The sequence below is a fragment of the Aspergillus pseudotamarii genome (assembly GCF_009193445.1).
Source record: "Aspergillus pseudotamarii strain CBS 117625 unplaced genomic scaffold BDV38scaffold_28, whole genome shotgun sequence".
Lineage (NCBI taxonomy): Eukaryota > Fungi > Ascomycota > Eurotiomycetes > Eurotiales > Aspergillaceae > Aspergillus > Aspergillus pseudotamarii.
The window spans coordinates 61,458-73,689 of NW_022475042.1; the positions used below are offsets into that span (position 1 = coordinate 61,458).

At 45.8% G+C, this 12,232-nt stretch overlaps 2 protein-coding genes across 2 annotated transcripts; both read left to right on the forward strand.

Annotated features, from left to right (window-relative positions):
* Positions 1–1,145: 1,145 nt before the first annotated feature.
* BDV38DRAFT_293020 (Zn(II)2Cys6 transcription factor) lies at positions 1,146–3,489 on the forward strand (the record flags this gene model as incomplete). The annotated part of the gene is made up of 3 exons (XM_032062145.1): positions 1,146–1,383; positions 1,453–2,390; positions 2,452–3,489. 3 exons carry the CDS (start codon positions 1,146–1,148, stop codon positions 3,487–3,489), a joined length of 2,214 nt encoding a protein of 737 aa, XP_031913325.1.
* A 1,417-nt stretch (positions 3,490–4,906) lies between these two features.
* BDV38DRAFT_293021 (uncharacterized protein) lies at positions 4,907–6,428 on the forward strand (the record flags this gene model as incomplete). The annotated part of the gene is made up of 2 exons (XM_032062146.1): positions 4,907–4,961; positions 5,209–6,428. The coding sequence occupies 2 exons, from the start codon at positions 4,907–4,909 to the stop codon at positions 6,426–6,428; spliced, it is 1,275 nt and encodes a 424-aa protein (XP_031913326.1).
* Positions 6,429–12,232: the final 5,804 nt, after the last annotated feature.

Consider the following 12,232-nt stretch of genomic DNA (forward strand, 5'->3'; position numbering starts at 1 on the left):
TAAGTACTCGTTGTTAGTGTTTGAATATATTTGGTTGTTGCAAGGTAACGAGGCAACTTGTTCCGGAGGGGGCAATTGGCTATCGGAACCTGTTGCTCACCAAAATGAAGAGATCATATCATTTGAGATCCCCCCGCATTATCGTGATCCCCGCAAACTAATTGCAAGTGGAGCCATCTGTGTATACTTATTATTGCCTTATTACCAGGCGCTGGATCTATGAAGCCCCAATTTCTGATCCTTACCACCCCGCACTCTACAAATATCAGATCATGCTAAAGGAATAAGTACAAGCCTGATTGCGACTGTGAGCAAATGGGTCCATACATCCATCGCAGGACATAGTCGGGACGCTCGTTGAAACTGATGCTGTACGGCAACGCTACGGACGAGGGGCCTAATTATCGCAATGTATGGAGATCCGTGGTTCTGTGTTGCATTGGATGAAGACGTACAAGTGTTCTAATCCTTCCACATAAGGTTGGCTGGATAGGTACAACTGCCTTGATCATGATGAAAACCCATGCTTTCTATGCCCCTCGTCTTTGGTACCTTAAGGCTTATCTCGGGGAAAGATTCTCCTCTTGAATAATGTCGGTATTACTACTTGATCAAATTATATGGTTGGTGTGAGACGGACTCTGCACATATTTTATTGTTCTGCTGCTTCTTGCCTTTATCTATCTATCAGGATCTCTACACTAGCTTTATAATTTAGTATATGGTTATTACATTCCTGTTAGGAATATCTACTAATATACTACACACAAACCCGAAGGTTTTATGAAGCATAAACGTTGTATTCAGTAATTTCAAAGAGAGAAGATGGAACAACAAGTAGGACGGTGGGCGTTGGAATCGCCCGCCGAATAGATTTATTTATTTTATTTTTCTCATAGTAACTTTCTTTGCTGGTTGTTGTTCAAGTACACCAGTTGTACGAGGAGGAAATTTTGACCGATCAAGTCGAGCACTAATAACTAATTGGTCTGCGGAATGACTTGCACTTCTCGCGAGTGATCGAGTGTAGATTAGGGCAAGCGGATCCGGTCACCTGACCATCCATGATCATTCATTATCTCTCCTCTTTCGCGGGGTTAGAGATTCCGGTACAGTGTCGAATGCCCTTGTTTTGTATTAGAATCATGTCGGCCAGATCTAGAGCTCGTCGGAAACATATCTTAGGCAGTTGCAGGACTTGTAGACGCCGCCATGTTCGGTGTGATACGCAACGGCCTGCCTGCCAGACATGCGCGGCCGTAGGCCTAACTTGCGAAGGGTTTTCTAATGAAATTCGATGGGCGTCCTCCCGAAAACGTTCACCCACCTATGTGGAGGCTGGCCCTATCGCTAGGTTTGGGGTTAGGCATCATTTGTTAACGGGTACTTGCACCTTTCCGCAGGGGATAGTTCAATAGTCCGTGCACGGCCAATCGCTGACATTGAATGTAGAAGAGGATAGGCGCTCGATGACTGATGCCCTAAGCAAGGATCTCTTCTTAGGCTCTGTCGATGCTTCCCTAGAGGAGATTGACACGAGATCAAAGACCCCTTGCTTTCTATCCGGATGGGAAGCAAGAATTGGGCCTTTCGCTGTTCTTCATATTTCTGCCGCCCCAGTCAAATCGCAAGATGCGCAGGTCCAACATCCCGTGGAAGAGCCACCTGCAGATGAGCTCGTCAGCGTTCAGGCCTCCGATATGAGCATTCCACCAGTTCTAGACATTCCCTCAGCTCCTGTAGATTCTTTCCTGCAATGGGACGATATTCTGGACCTTGGTAGCGACTTCCCTGCGTTTTCGGGCTATTCTGCCTTGGACCCTGAATCTGCCTTTGATTTCACAACGGCGTCGCATCTCGATGGCCCCTTGATTGAGGAGTCATCAATGACATATCCAAACTTCGATGACGATGAAGGCTGTGACATCTCTTCCGAAAACACTGCGTATCAACAGCCTTTGACGCATCGGTCGTGCAAGAATGAAGATATATTAAAGAATGCCGTTGAATTACTGAAGCACTTTCAAAGAAGGGTTATACCTCAGATGGCTGTTGTTCATCTCAGCAAGAAGTCACCTTGGGATATTGTTAACATGCCGGCTGCGTTGCTTACATTGGGAGCATTAACGATAATGGACTGCGAAGCTGTTACTCATGCGTCACAGGCACATTTATACTCCCTTCTCGCATGCTCGGCAATTGATCTCGCGGCCAACCTGTCAACGGATAAGATGGGCTTTCCAGCAGAGTATTGGGAAGGGCTTGCACAGCGATGCTACGGGGAAGCCAAAAGTCACATACGAATATCGTTGAGCGAGGAAACGGGGGGATCAGAAAAGGCCAAGCTTAAAGACCAATTGATGGCACTTTATGGAATGATAAAATTTACAGTAGGAGCACCAGGTCTCGCATGTACTTCTTGTCCTGCCTCTTCGTACTGACAACGCGAAGGTCTTTTCCGGTCAACCTCGGGATGCAAGGTGTTACCTTATCGATGCAGAGCGACTCCTGCGCGTACGGGGACTGCCAAAGCGCAGGATTTCACGAAGGATGCGTCTCCTGCTCAATGTATACACCTGGCTTCGGATTGCAGGCGAAAGTACCTATGTCCTCCATGATTACACGTTACCAACGTCATCACTTAGTACTTTCAATCTTCACTGTCAATCAAAGGGACCCACAGCAAGTAGAGAGCGGCCGATGCCAAGATACACCCAGGGCGTCGTTCGTCTGGATGATTTTCTGCATATAGAAAGTCCCGACAACGACCTCAACATCGACGAACTAAAATGCCGAAGAGCGGATATCACAGACATACATCTCCAGGACTCAAGGAAATCAACCGAAACTCTTGGAAAGCAGGTTTATGGAATACCAGAGATCTGGCTTAGTTTGTTATCCCAAACGACTCGTCTGGCAAACATCATGGACACCCTGAGAAACGCACGAAATACAGAGATCATGATAAGTTGCAATACATATCAAGCATTGCAGGAGCGTGCCTCGCGCCTTGAGGGTGTTATACATGCCTACGCCGCCCGTGAAACCGAACCAAATCATCGCAGTGAGCAAACGACGGATGATACGTTTATCCTCCGAGCACTCAATTCCGCCTTGATCATATTTTTCCACAGACGGGTTCGACAAACATATCCCGCCATCCTAGAAAGTGAAGTTGAGAAGGTCATTACCTCTTTGCTTGCATTCCATAGACGGCTGAAACTAGAGGATCCCCTTGGCCTAGGCACTCTTTGGCCCTTATTTATTGCTGGTTGCGAAGCCATAACCGTCAAACAACGTGAATCTATCCGATATCTACTGGAAAAGTCAAATATCATGAGCGGGCTTGCACCTTTCAAGATTGCCAGTGATGTCGTAACTGAGGTCTGGAGAAGGCAGGATGAACAGCTGACAGCCAATTGGCAGGCACCGTTCCCTAGTTGGATCGACATCTCAAAGGAACGGGCCATTTGGCCAATATTCTGTTAAGCAGACTCCTTCAGTTGTATTTCCTTCAAGGCAGAATATCCTAAGAAAGGAGTATCACATCCTGAAGGCATTCCAGGGTTCTGGCGGTCCCGAGGCTCGTTCATGTAGCCGCTATGTCAGCGTTACATCGGCAAGGCTTCAAGCAAGTCGAAAGGTGTCTACAAACCCAGGGCATCTTTCTGATGCAAGGTATCTTTCCGGAGATAAACCCGGAGCGGAATTACGCAAGGGTACGTTGCGAAAGGTCAATAATTGTCGGAAGGTCGGCAAGTGAATGCACGCCCTAACTGAACGATTTGGTCGAGGAATCTCGGAGCTTATGTTAGAATATAACTTGAGCGGGCAACCTGATATCACTATTTCAGACTATATGTAGGTTTAATACCCCACGCCTCATGCTAGACTAACACTTTCCCGGATATTGGGCCCTTAAGATAGTATGAAAAAACTCAAGGGCCACCAATACCCCTGGAGCTTTTCACATAATTTACACAAAATATGAAAACTACCGTCCTATCTAAAACTATATCCCTAAATTTAATTGATTATGCACGCTGAAGATTAAACTGACTCTGTTGAATGTTAACAGCATATTGATGCGCTTCGTAAATACGATAAGTGTCAAAGAGGCACCATAGACGTAGCAATTTGAATGACAGATGGTATCTAGTGCCCCCTCACAAAGTATCTATTAGCTCCTCTGGAATATCCTCATGCTTGGGAGTGCACCGTAGTTCATACTATGCTTATGGCTCATGTTTCGGGGCGCATGGGAATGATAGACCACCGCGGCCTCTAGTATATTCGGCTGTATGTGCGGGAATACATTCTGACTTCGGAGGTAGAGCCGCTATTCCTGTTTTGGTGATTACGATCGCATGGGGTCGAAACTACTGTTTTTGGAATTCCTTGGAAGATCTAGACTTCCGTTCTTGACTTAACTTGTCCAGTTTGGATAGTTTAGTAGTTTAGAATTTAAACTGCTCAGTACTGACACTGTTAAAGAAGGAGCTTCTGTCAAGCTTTAAAATATAAACAGATTATCTGTAGAAAGATTAAAGACCTGGGATTCTACGTAGTTGTTGTGGGATCCCGTGACTATGCTTAGTATAAATGTTTGGGTAGCTGTCGAAGGAATAGGGCATCTACTGTGCCTGGAGTGCGAAAAGATCGTGCTGATCCCTGTGGGCCAGTGTAATTAGGTTAGTTCGCCCCCTATTTTTCTGCCGTCTATCTATTCAGCAAATCTAGTTACGCTGCCTATCCAGCACTAAAATAGTCAGATGCGCATAGCCCGGAACTGCGTGGCCGAATGGAATACGCCAGGATTTCTTACCTTGACCTTTTTGTCAGCCATACTCTGCCGTACTAGGCAATTTCAACAGAAGATCATGATGAGGGGCCAATCCCATGAAAGATGAGGTTTATATTCACTGTTTATGTAGAGCTGATGCCACATTTATACTGCTCAGGTAACAAAAGGAACCAGCTGGAGAGAACAAAGAGACCAGGCGCTACAGGTGAAGGGCATTGTCTGGAGCACTTTGTGGTCAACTAGAAATTAAACAGCTCTGTCTCCTCTACCTAACTTGTTATATACTCATCTGATATCTAAATCAATGAGCCATTGCCTAGTTCCCCTTCTCGCTCACCATACTACATACAGCCGTATAATCCACCAGTGTTTAACCCGAGCTATGTTGTTAACTCTTTGGATAGTATTGCTCATACTTATTTTGCTATCATCTCTGTACCCTCTGCTCCTCATAAAACGAAAGAAACCAATATCCCACAATGTCGACCCCGAAACATACCGTCGCATAATAGAGGGGAAAGGGTTGGATCAGAAAATGCATAATCAGCTCAACGCACGTCAATCTAGAGCCATTCCAAACCAGCGATTGCATGTTGTATTCGGAATCGAAAACGCCTTAACCACCGATAATGAAACCCAGGCGAAATGCTTCATCAGACGAGCTAAAAGCTTGATTAACCTGTCCCCTATAGCCTGGGAGTCCTTGTCAGGCTTTGTGCATAGTGCGGCACGGCGTAGTATTGACGACGCAATTGCAGACAGTCCTGACAACGCACGTATCATGTTAACAAGCCTGGTACAAGTATTGGTCTTGCGGGTGGTATTACGCGTGCTATTCCCTATGGAAACCGAGGCCCTTGAGATACCGGACTACCATCTACTCTGTCTTGCGGAAGCTATTAACGATACATGGGTTTCGTCCAAAAGCAAGACAGATCACGTATGTTTTCAAGACAACATTCCTCTTCAAGAATCCCTTGGTATCGTGTTCCGGAATTTGAACTGTCTAGATCCCAAAGAGAACCCGTTGAATCTGGTCATCCCAGGCTTCGAGACCATGTGGCGCATTGTTCTGCGCTTTTTCATAGAGGTACGCTACACCTCAGGGCTACACCACCCGGAATGGCGCGAGACACTAGCTACCTTCGCGCACACACCCACCAAGGATGAGTTCGAGCGACCAAAAGGCGAGCAAAACCTCTCCGCAGAGATGTTGGTCAACGAGGCACTGCGTCTCTATCCTCCTACGAAACGAGTGCATCGAGGATTCCTCCCTGTGGGGTCAGATACGGTTGAGGTCTTGAATGCGGACATTGAGATGGTGCAGAGTGCGACACATATCTGGGGCTCCAATGCGGAACTGTTTGATCCACGACGTTGGAGAGCCTTGACATCACAGCAGAGACTCGCGTTCTTTCCGTTCGGTAGTAGGCCGTTTGTTTGTCCAGCGCAGGCTATGTTTGGGCCAAGAGCTATTGCTATGATTGTGGGTGTGCTGTTGATAGAACTGGGCGGAGAGTGGTCGCTTTTTCTGGATGCTGATTGTGCGGAAGGCTTGGGTCTAGGGGTAAAGTTGAGCAACGAAAGAACGGAGTATCGCAATCTGTGTCTCGCTCGGGACTAAACATGTCTGAAATAGGTGGGTTGCATACTCTTACATATAAGGCCGCAGGAGGTTGAACATCAGATGTCGGACAATACGAAGTTATTTACAAAAGTCCTTTTGGATTTAACAGCCACTGCTTACAATCTTGAATAATGAGCATGCTAAACTGACCATAATATTACCTGAATATTCATAGAGAAATTGATGACAGACCTCTCCGATTCTACCTGTAAGTTGTAGATTCTCTTAGTGTGTGGAAGGAGAGCTTTTCTCATCTGCTTCATTTCATTCTTAGCTATCTCAGCTAGCTACTACTAATTCCTCGGCGTTGTGGGCCCTGCTTACCGGCCCCGGGAGAACCTATATTTCCGGGTCCTAAGATTAGATAGAAGCCCTAACACTCTTAGAGACTGGAAAATAGTCGTAAATTCCCTATCAAAGAAGCCAACACAGCAAACTCCAGCCGAAGCCTCTCCTCCCTTGCCCATCCACAATCATCCTCACAAGCAGATGAAATCGAACCCTGAACCTATCACAGGCGGCAAACGATGGACATTCGTAAGGATTTTCCAGAGACGATGATCTCTGTTAAGCCTTTTACTGCGGCTGGATTAAATATGTCCATACTATGATTTTATATACCAAGGCTCGACCAGGCCTCGAGCCAGCACTCCAGAGCACTGTATTCCTTCTTGGCACCTTGCTTGATTAGGTCAACCCTTTGCTTCCTTACTTCGCGGAGTAAAGACATCCTCATTAGGAATCGTTGAGCGATGGTGGTTTTCGAGATGGTGACATGCTTGGTCAGTTGGGGTGAACACTGAACAGAGACTTCTCCAAATAAAAATAATGCGTATCCGACGCCAGCAAGGTCGTTGGATGGTTATATAAGATCAACATCTCTTTCATTCTTCAAATATCGTTCCCAAAGGGAGGGTTTGGGATGGATCTCACTTATCTAGTAAAAGGTGGTTGTAATGGTAGAGAATGGTCGAACCCTCTATCCAATTGGGTACCGTTGGTATCATGGAGGCGTATTGGAACGATCAAATGACGTCAGGCCAGGAATAATTCCACTGCTGGTTTCTCTTTTCGCACTGGTCTTGCCAAGAAAGGTTGGATTGCGGGCCGTTAGTCTTGGCAGGGAGGCTCCAAGAGAGCGGAACCTGATCTCCGATCAAGCCATAATGAAACTACAGTTGACGCAGATATTATTCTGTACACACCAGATGGTAGGGGGGCCACTACTATATGGCGGCCGCTAACACTCCCAAGTGTATAGACATTGTGGTCGATTTCTGGCTGGGGGAAACGGAGGGTGAACCTCATCCAGCATAGCCTTCGCAGCCGCCATTTCCAGCGGCAATGGCGCAGATCCATGCGACCGTATAGTTGTCGTGTGTGAAGGCCATTCTATGTCATACACAAGAAAAAGGTGGAACTAAGTGAGAAGGGATTGGGTAGTCTTTGGTTAGAAGAAAAAAAAAAAAAACAGCATTGATTAGAGTAGGGATTAGAATTGTAGGATAAAATTCTTTAATAGCATATCCAAATTCGAGGTTGGGAGTTAGGGGTCATCCGTTCCTCCACCGAGGACTCTCACAGGCCCATACTCTTCCTTAATAAAGTGACCCAAGTGCCACACAAGCGACACTACTGTCTTCAGATGGCTGGAGTACGTCAGCATCGAACAGTTCAGTAAAGGGTTTTCGGATAGACTCACCTGGCAACATGAGGCGATAGATTGGCATTTTTTAGCAACCCTGTCGTCAGACCCCGCACCTACTACATTAAGTAATGGAGCTAAATAAGAAAAGAAAATTAGCATGCATGATTTCCGGTTCAAAAAAGTAAGGTATCATATACTATTATTGGAAATTGCCTCGCAGTGTTTAAACAGACCAAGGCCATCGCTACCAGGTCCACCGCCCAAGGCAACCTGCAATACCCCCACAAAAGGACCACTTTTGGGGGGATTTAGATCAGGAGTATATGTAGCAGTCTCACAGCAACGCAAGCTTGCGTCGAGACCACACTTTAGTGTGGCTTGAGTTACAGTCACTTTAGGGCTCACAGGGAACCTAACATCATCGTTTTGACCCAGGACGACTGTGGCAGTGGTAAGAAGGGCGGTGGTAAAGAGCTTCATTTTTGGGTATGAAAATGAAGAGAGGTAGGATGTGTTTGGGACAGAGGAAAGTAGGGGAATGGAATGATAAAGAGATAGATGGTTAAAGGAAGAGAGAGCCAAAATTTATACGACTTGTAATTCTCCTACCCCTCTTATAACCCATTATACGACGGAGCATTGATTGACCTTAGAGTTTCCGGTGGTGGAGAAGAGTATTGATCATCCAGTTCACCGCTGCTTTAAGCCCACTTTTCTGAGTTCAATAGTCTAGGGCAATGCAATATGCCGGGTGTGGTACAAACAAAAAGTGGTCACTCTCGTGGCCTTCGACCTGAAAGGCGCCTTTAATGGGGTCAACAAAACCAGAAAACAACGACTCGATATCCGCTATCGGCTATGATCTTTTGCGACAGCATATCTGCTTTACAAGTGGTTCAAAATCCAGGGAACAAACCAGGACAACAGATCATCTATGCTGTCCTTCAGGCAGCCATAGAAGCCAGAGCAAGTGGTGCTACACTCCGCCTTCAGTGGTTACCAGGGCACTACGACGACCTGAGAAACAACGCAGCAGATCAATTGGCCAAGGAAGCGGCAATTCCAGGCAAGACACTCTCACTTCGACCCCTCTTAACAAGAGAGAAGACATTTATTCGCAACCACATCCGTTACCAGTGGGAGCAGGAGTGGAAGACATCCAAGAAAAGGAGTCATCTTCGCTAGATCGACAGTAGCTACACCACCTGCCGCTTATATAAGACGGCTAGACGGTCCACAACGAAGGAATCAGGCGTACCTACTGATACAGATGCGGGCGCAACATATGGGCTACATCTTTCCACCTTCCACTGGACAGCAATGTGCGTCATGCAGAGCAGTATTGCCCCACTGAGAATACGACGATCCTAGTATTAAACTCCGAAGTAGCATTTTACTGAAAGTTTTGGTGGCGTAGCTGAACATTTCTTTGTGCTTTATCATCGGTATGCTGAAATCTGACTCGGCGTTTCGTTAGAACCATGAAATGTGGAGAAGAGAAGGCACAGCCCAAACCACCACACGGGCAATTTCTAGAAACTTATAGGAGCTCTCATCCGCGAGATGTGGTGAGAATTTCTCTCTTAACAGAGTAATTTCGACCCCTCTGGGCGTAAATCAATTCACACCCCCTGCCAAACGAATCAGTTCACGTACTTACTCTTTAAAGTACTCCTCCTCTTATCAACATGCACGGCCATACTGCACCTCCAGCTAAGAATATTCATAAAGCCTTGGAATATCCCGAGATAGTCTGGGTATATAACATAGTTCCCTCAATTATACTGAGACTTTTGTGAAAGTAGAGGATATAAGCTTAGATAGAAAGTACAGAAACTATATAGTCGGATCTATTATAAAATAAACCGAATACTACAGGGACTTGAAACCCGGTATACCTATAGTTATAGCTACAGATAGAAGAGAGATTTCTTCTTTTACTGTAGAAAAGAACTTGTCTAAAACAATAGATTCTATTTTTGTACTTAAGCCTATAATAAGGTTATTTATATTAAATATAAGACGATAGGCCGAGGGCTGCTGAACTGATTTCCAGAAAATGTTAATATGTTCTATAATATAATAAATACTATAGAAATAGTAATAAATATATTAAAGATACTACAGTGGAAAGAGCTAGAAATCTTGAGGCCGGGTACGCTTAAAAAGCGACTGAAGTGTGGCCATGAAGAACACGAATCTAAACGATTGCGTGTGCTGTGAGTGGATGCCACCGGAGACGGAACTGATATAATATGACAACGCAGAGAGTCAACAGGCACTAAGGATGGCTTACACATGACCGACTGATGGTTGCTGTGCGGGAGCTGAGAGGAACTATTTATGACCGCTCATGCCTCTTAACGCAAAGGGACTTGTTCTTTCAGTTCTGCAATCGCAGCAGAAGCTTTGCCCTTGCTGCACGCGCCCATGTAGATCTTTGTGGGGTTGTGCTTTGGATAGGCTATTAAAATCGCCGACCCTCTCAAGGTGCAATCCAGATTCGGCTAAATTGATAGTCACTTGATCAATAACAGCGTCACTCAACTAGTCAACTACCTATTGCAGCTCAAGTGTTGACAAGCAGTTAACTAGTGGCAAGCCGAGGCCAACACGAGACTAAGACAAAGATTACTGATATTCCCTAACTTACTAACTACATTCTCTCAAGGCTGAAAGTCCAGGACGGGCAGATTATACAGCCGATTCCGAGAGACAGCCCGTGGGTCAAAAGTACAGAGCGTCCATCCTGACATCACCACTTGGAGACATAAGACGGCATTACGTCTCTGGGTGACTACCCTGACATAGACACGCCTGGTTATCCCCAAAGATACAATGAAGGCCTTGGTTATCACATGCAATATTCTCAGCCGAACCCGCAATTTGAGTCGGGGCAAATCAATTGGACATATCTCTACAGGTTTTGCTGGGTAGAAGCACTTAGAATTGTATACTGGTAAGATCTCCTTATTAACAAGTATATCAGGCGGTAAAGATAGCCTAGGAGAAGATATAGAAAATGGGTTCTGGCGAAGCAAAACAGCTAAAAGAGAGATAAACAGCCTTATGGTGTTTATTCCAGAGTTACTCCCTATAAGCTCACAGAAGAATGTGATATGAACAGTGGTCGAAGAAGACCAAGAAATAGTCAGAGTACAGCTGGTAAACCCTGGCATGGCACTGGGGCGGTGATTATGCCTGATACAGACTAGTGGGAAACAAGCTGTCAGCCACTGAGATCATCGGATACTTCCAATTAACACAGCGAGGTAGACAACCATACTGCCTTACTACAGTCCACGACTGTGCTGCGTAGAGAGGGTAAGGCCGTTGGGAGAGATGGGCGAAGCTGTTCCTGGGTTCAGGTCGGGTTTTAGCCCTAGAGCCCGGAACCCAGAGCGGGTCCTAAATCTGGAACCCGCCCCCGGAAATCGCTGGGTTGGGCCAGGGCTCGGGGCGGGCTTTGCGGGAACCCGGTCAACTCTAGCTTCTAGGTTATAGGGAATTCACAATCGAAAAGTTCGACTTCAAGGAAAGCCGGGACTCTCATCCATGACATTGCGCACGCTTGGGTGATACTCCGTATTTTACCTCTGATGAGGAGGAACTTTGCCAATGTGCTTCGCTAATGTTGGCTAATATCGGTTAATAACTGGTTAATCTGAACAATGAAATATCTGTTTAGCCTCCCTAATGAAAAAAAAAAAAAAAAAAAAAGAGCAATTTCTCTCTCCCTCTCCCTCCATAAGCCTTCATCTCTCGCCAAGTGCTCAATCTACCACCGATGTACATACAGCGTATCTAGGCCCGGGACTTCAATACTTCGCCATAAAACCCGGAGCTCTACAAATCAAACCCCCAAATGAAAAACATATAATACACTGTTTTCCCAATGACTACCAACACTTAAGGCTTAGCTTCAAGTTCGGCGCACTTTATCGTTAGGAAGAAATCTCTCCTACAGTCTTATAGTCAAATTAGTTTTATCCTTCCGGTTGCAGCCTCTTGCCCTTCATCGTATACGAGTTTGGAGAAACTGTGGAAAGTTTCTACCTGCAAACGGTCGTTCGATTAAGGTCTAAGGTGCTTATAGGTCTGTGCTTGATCTGGAGGCCCTATGCTCCCGAGAGATCGTTTAAATCGATTTTGA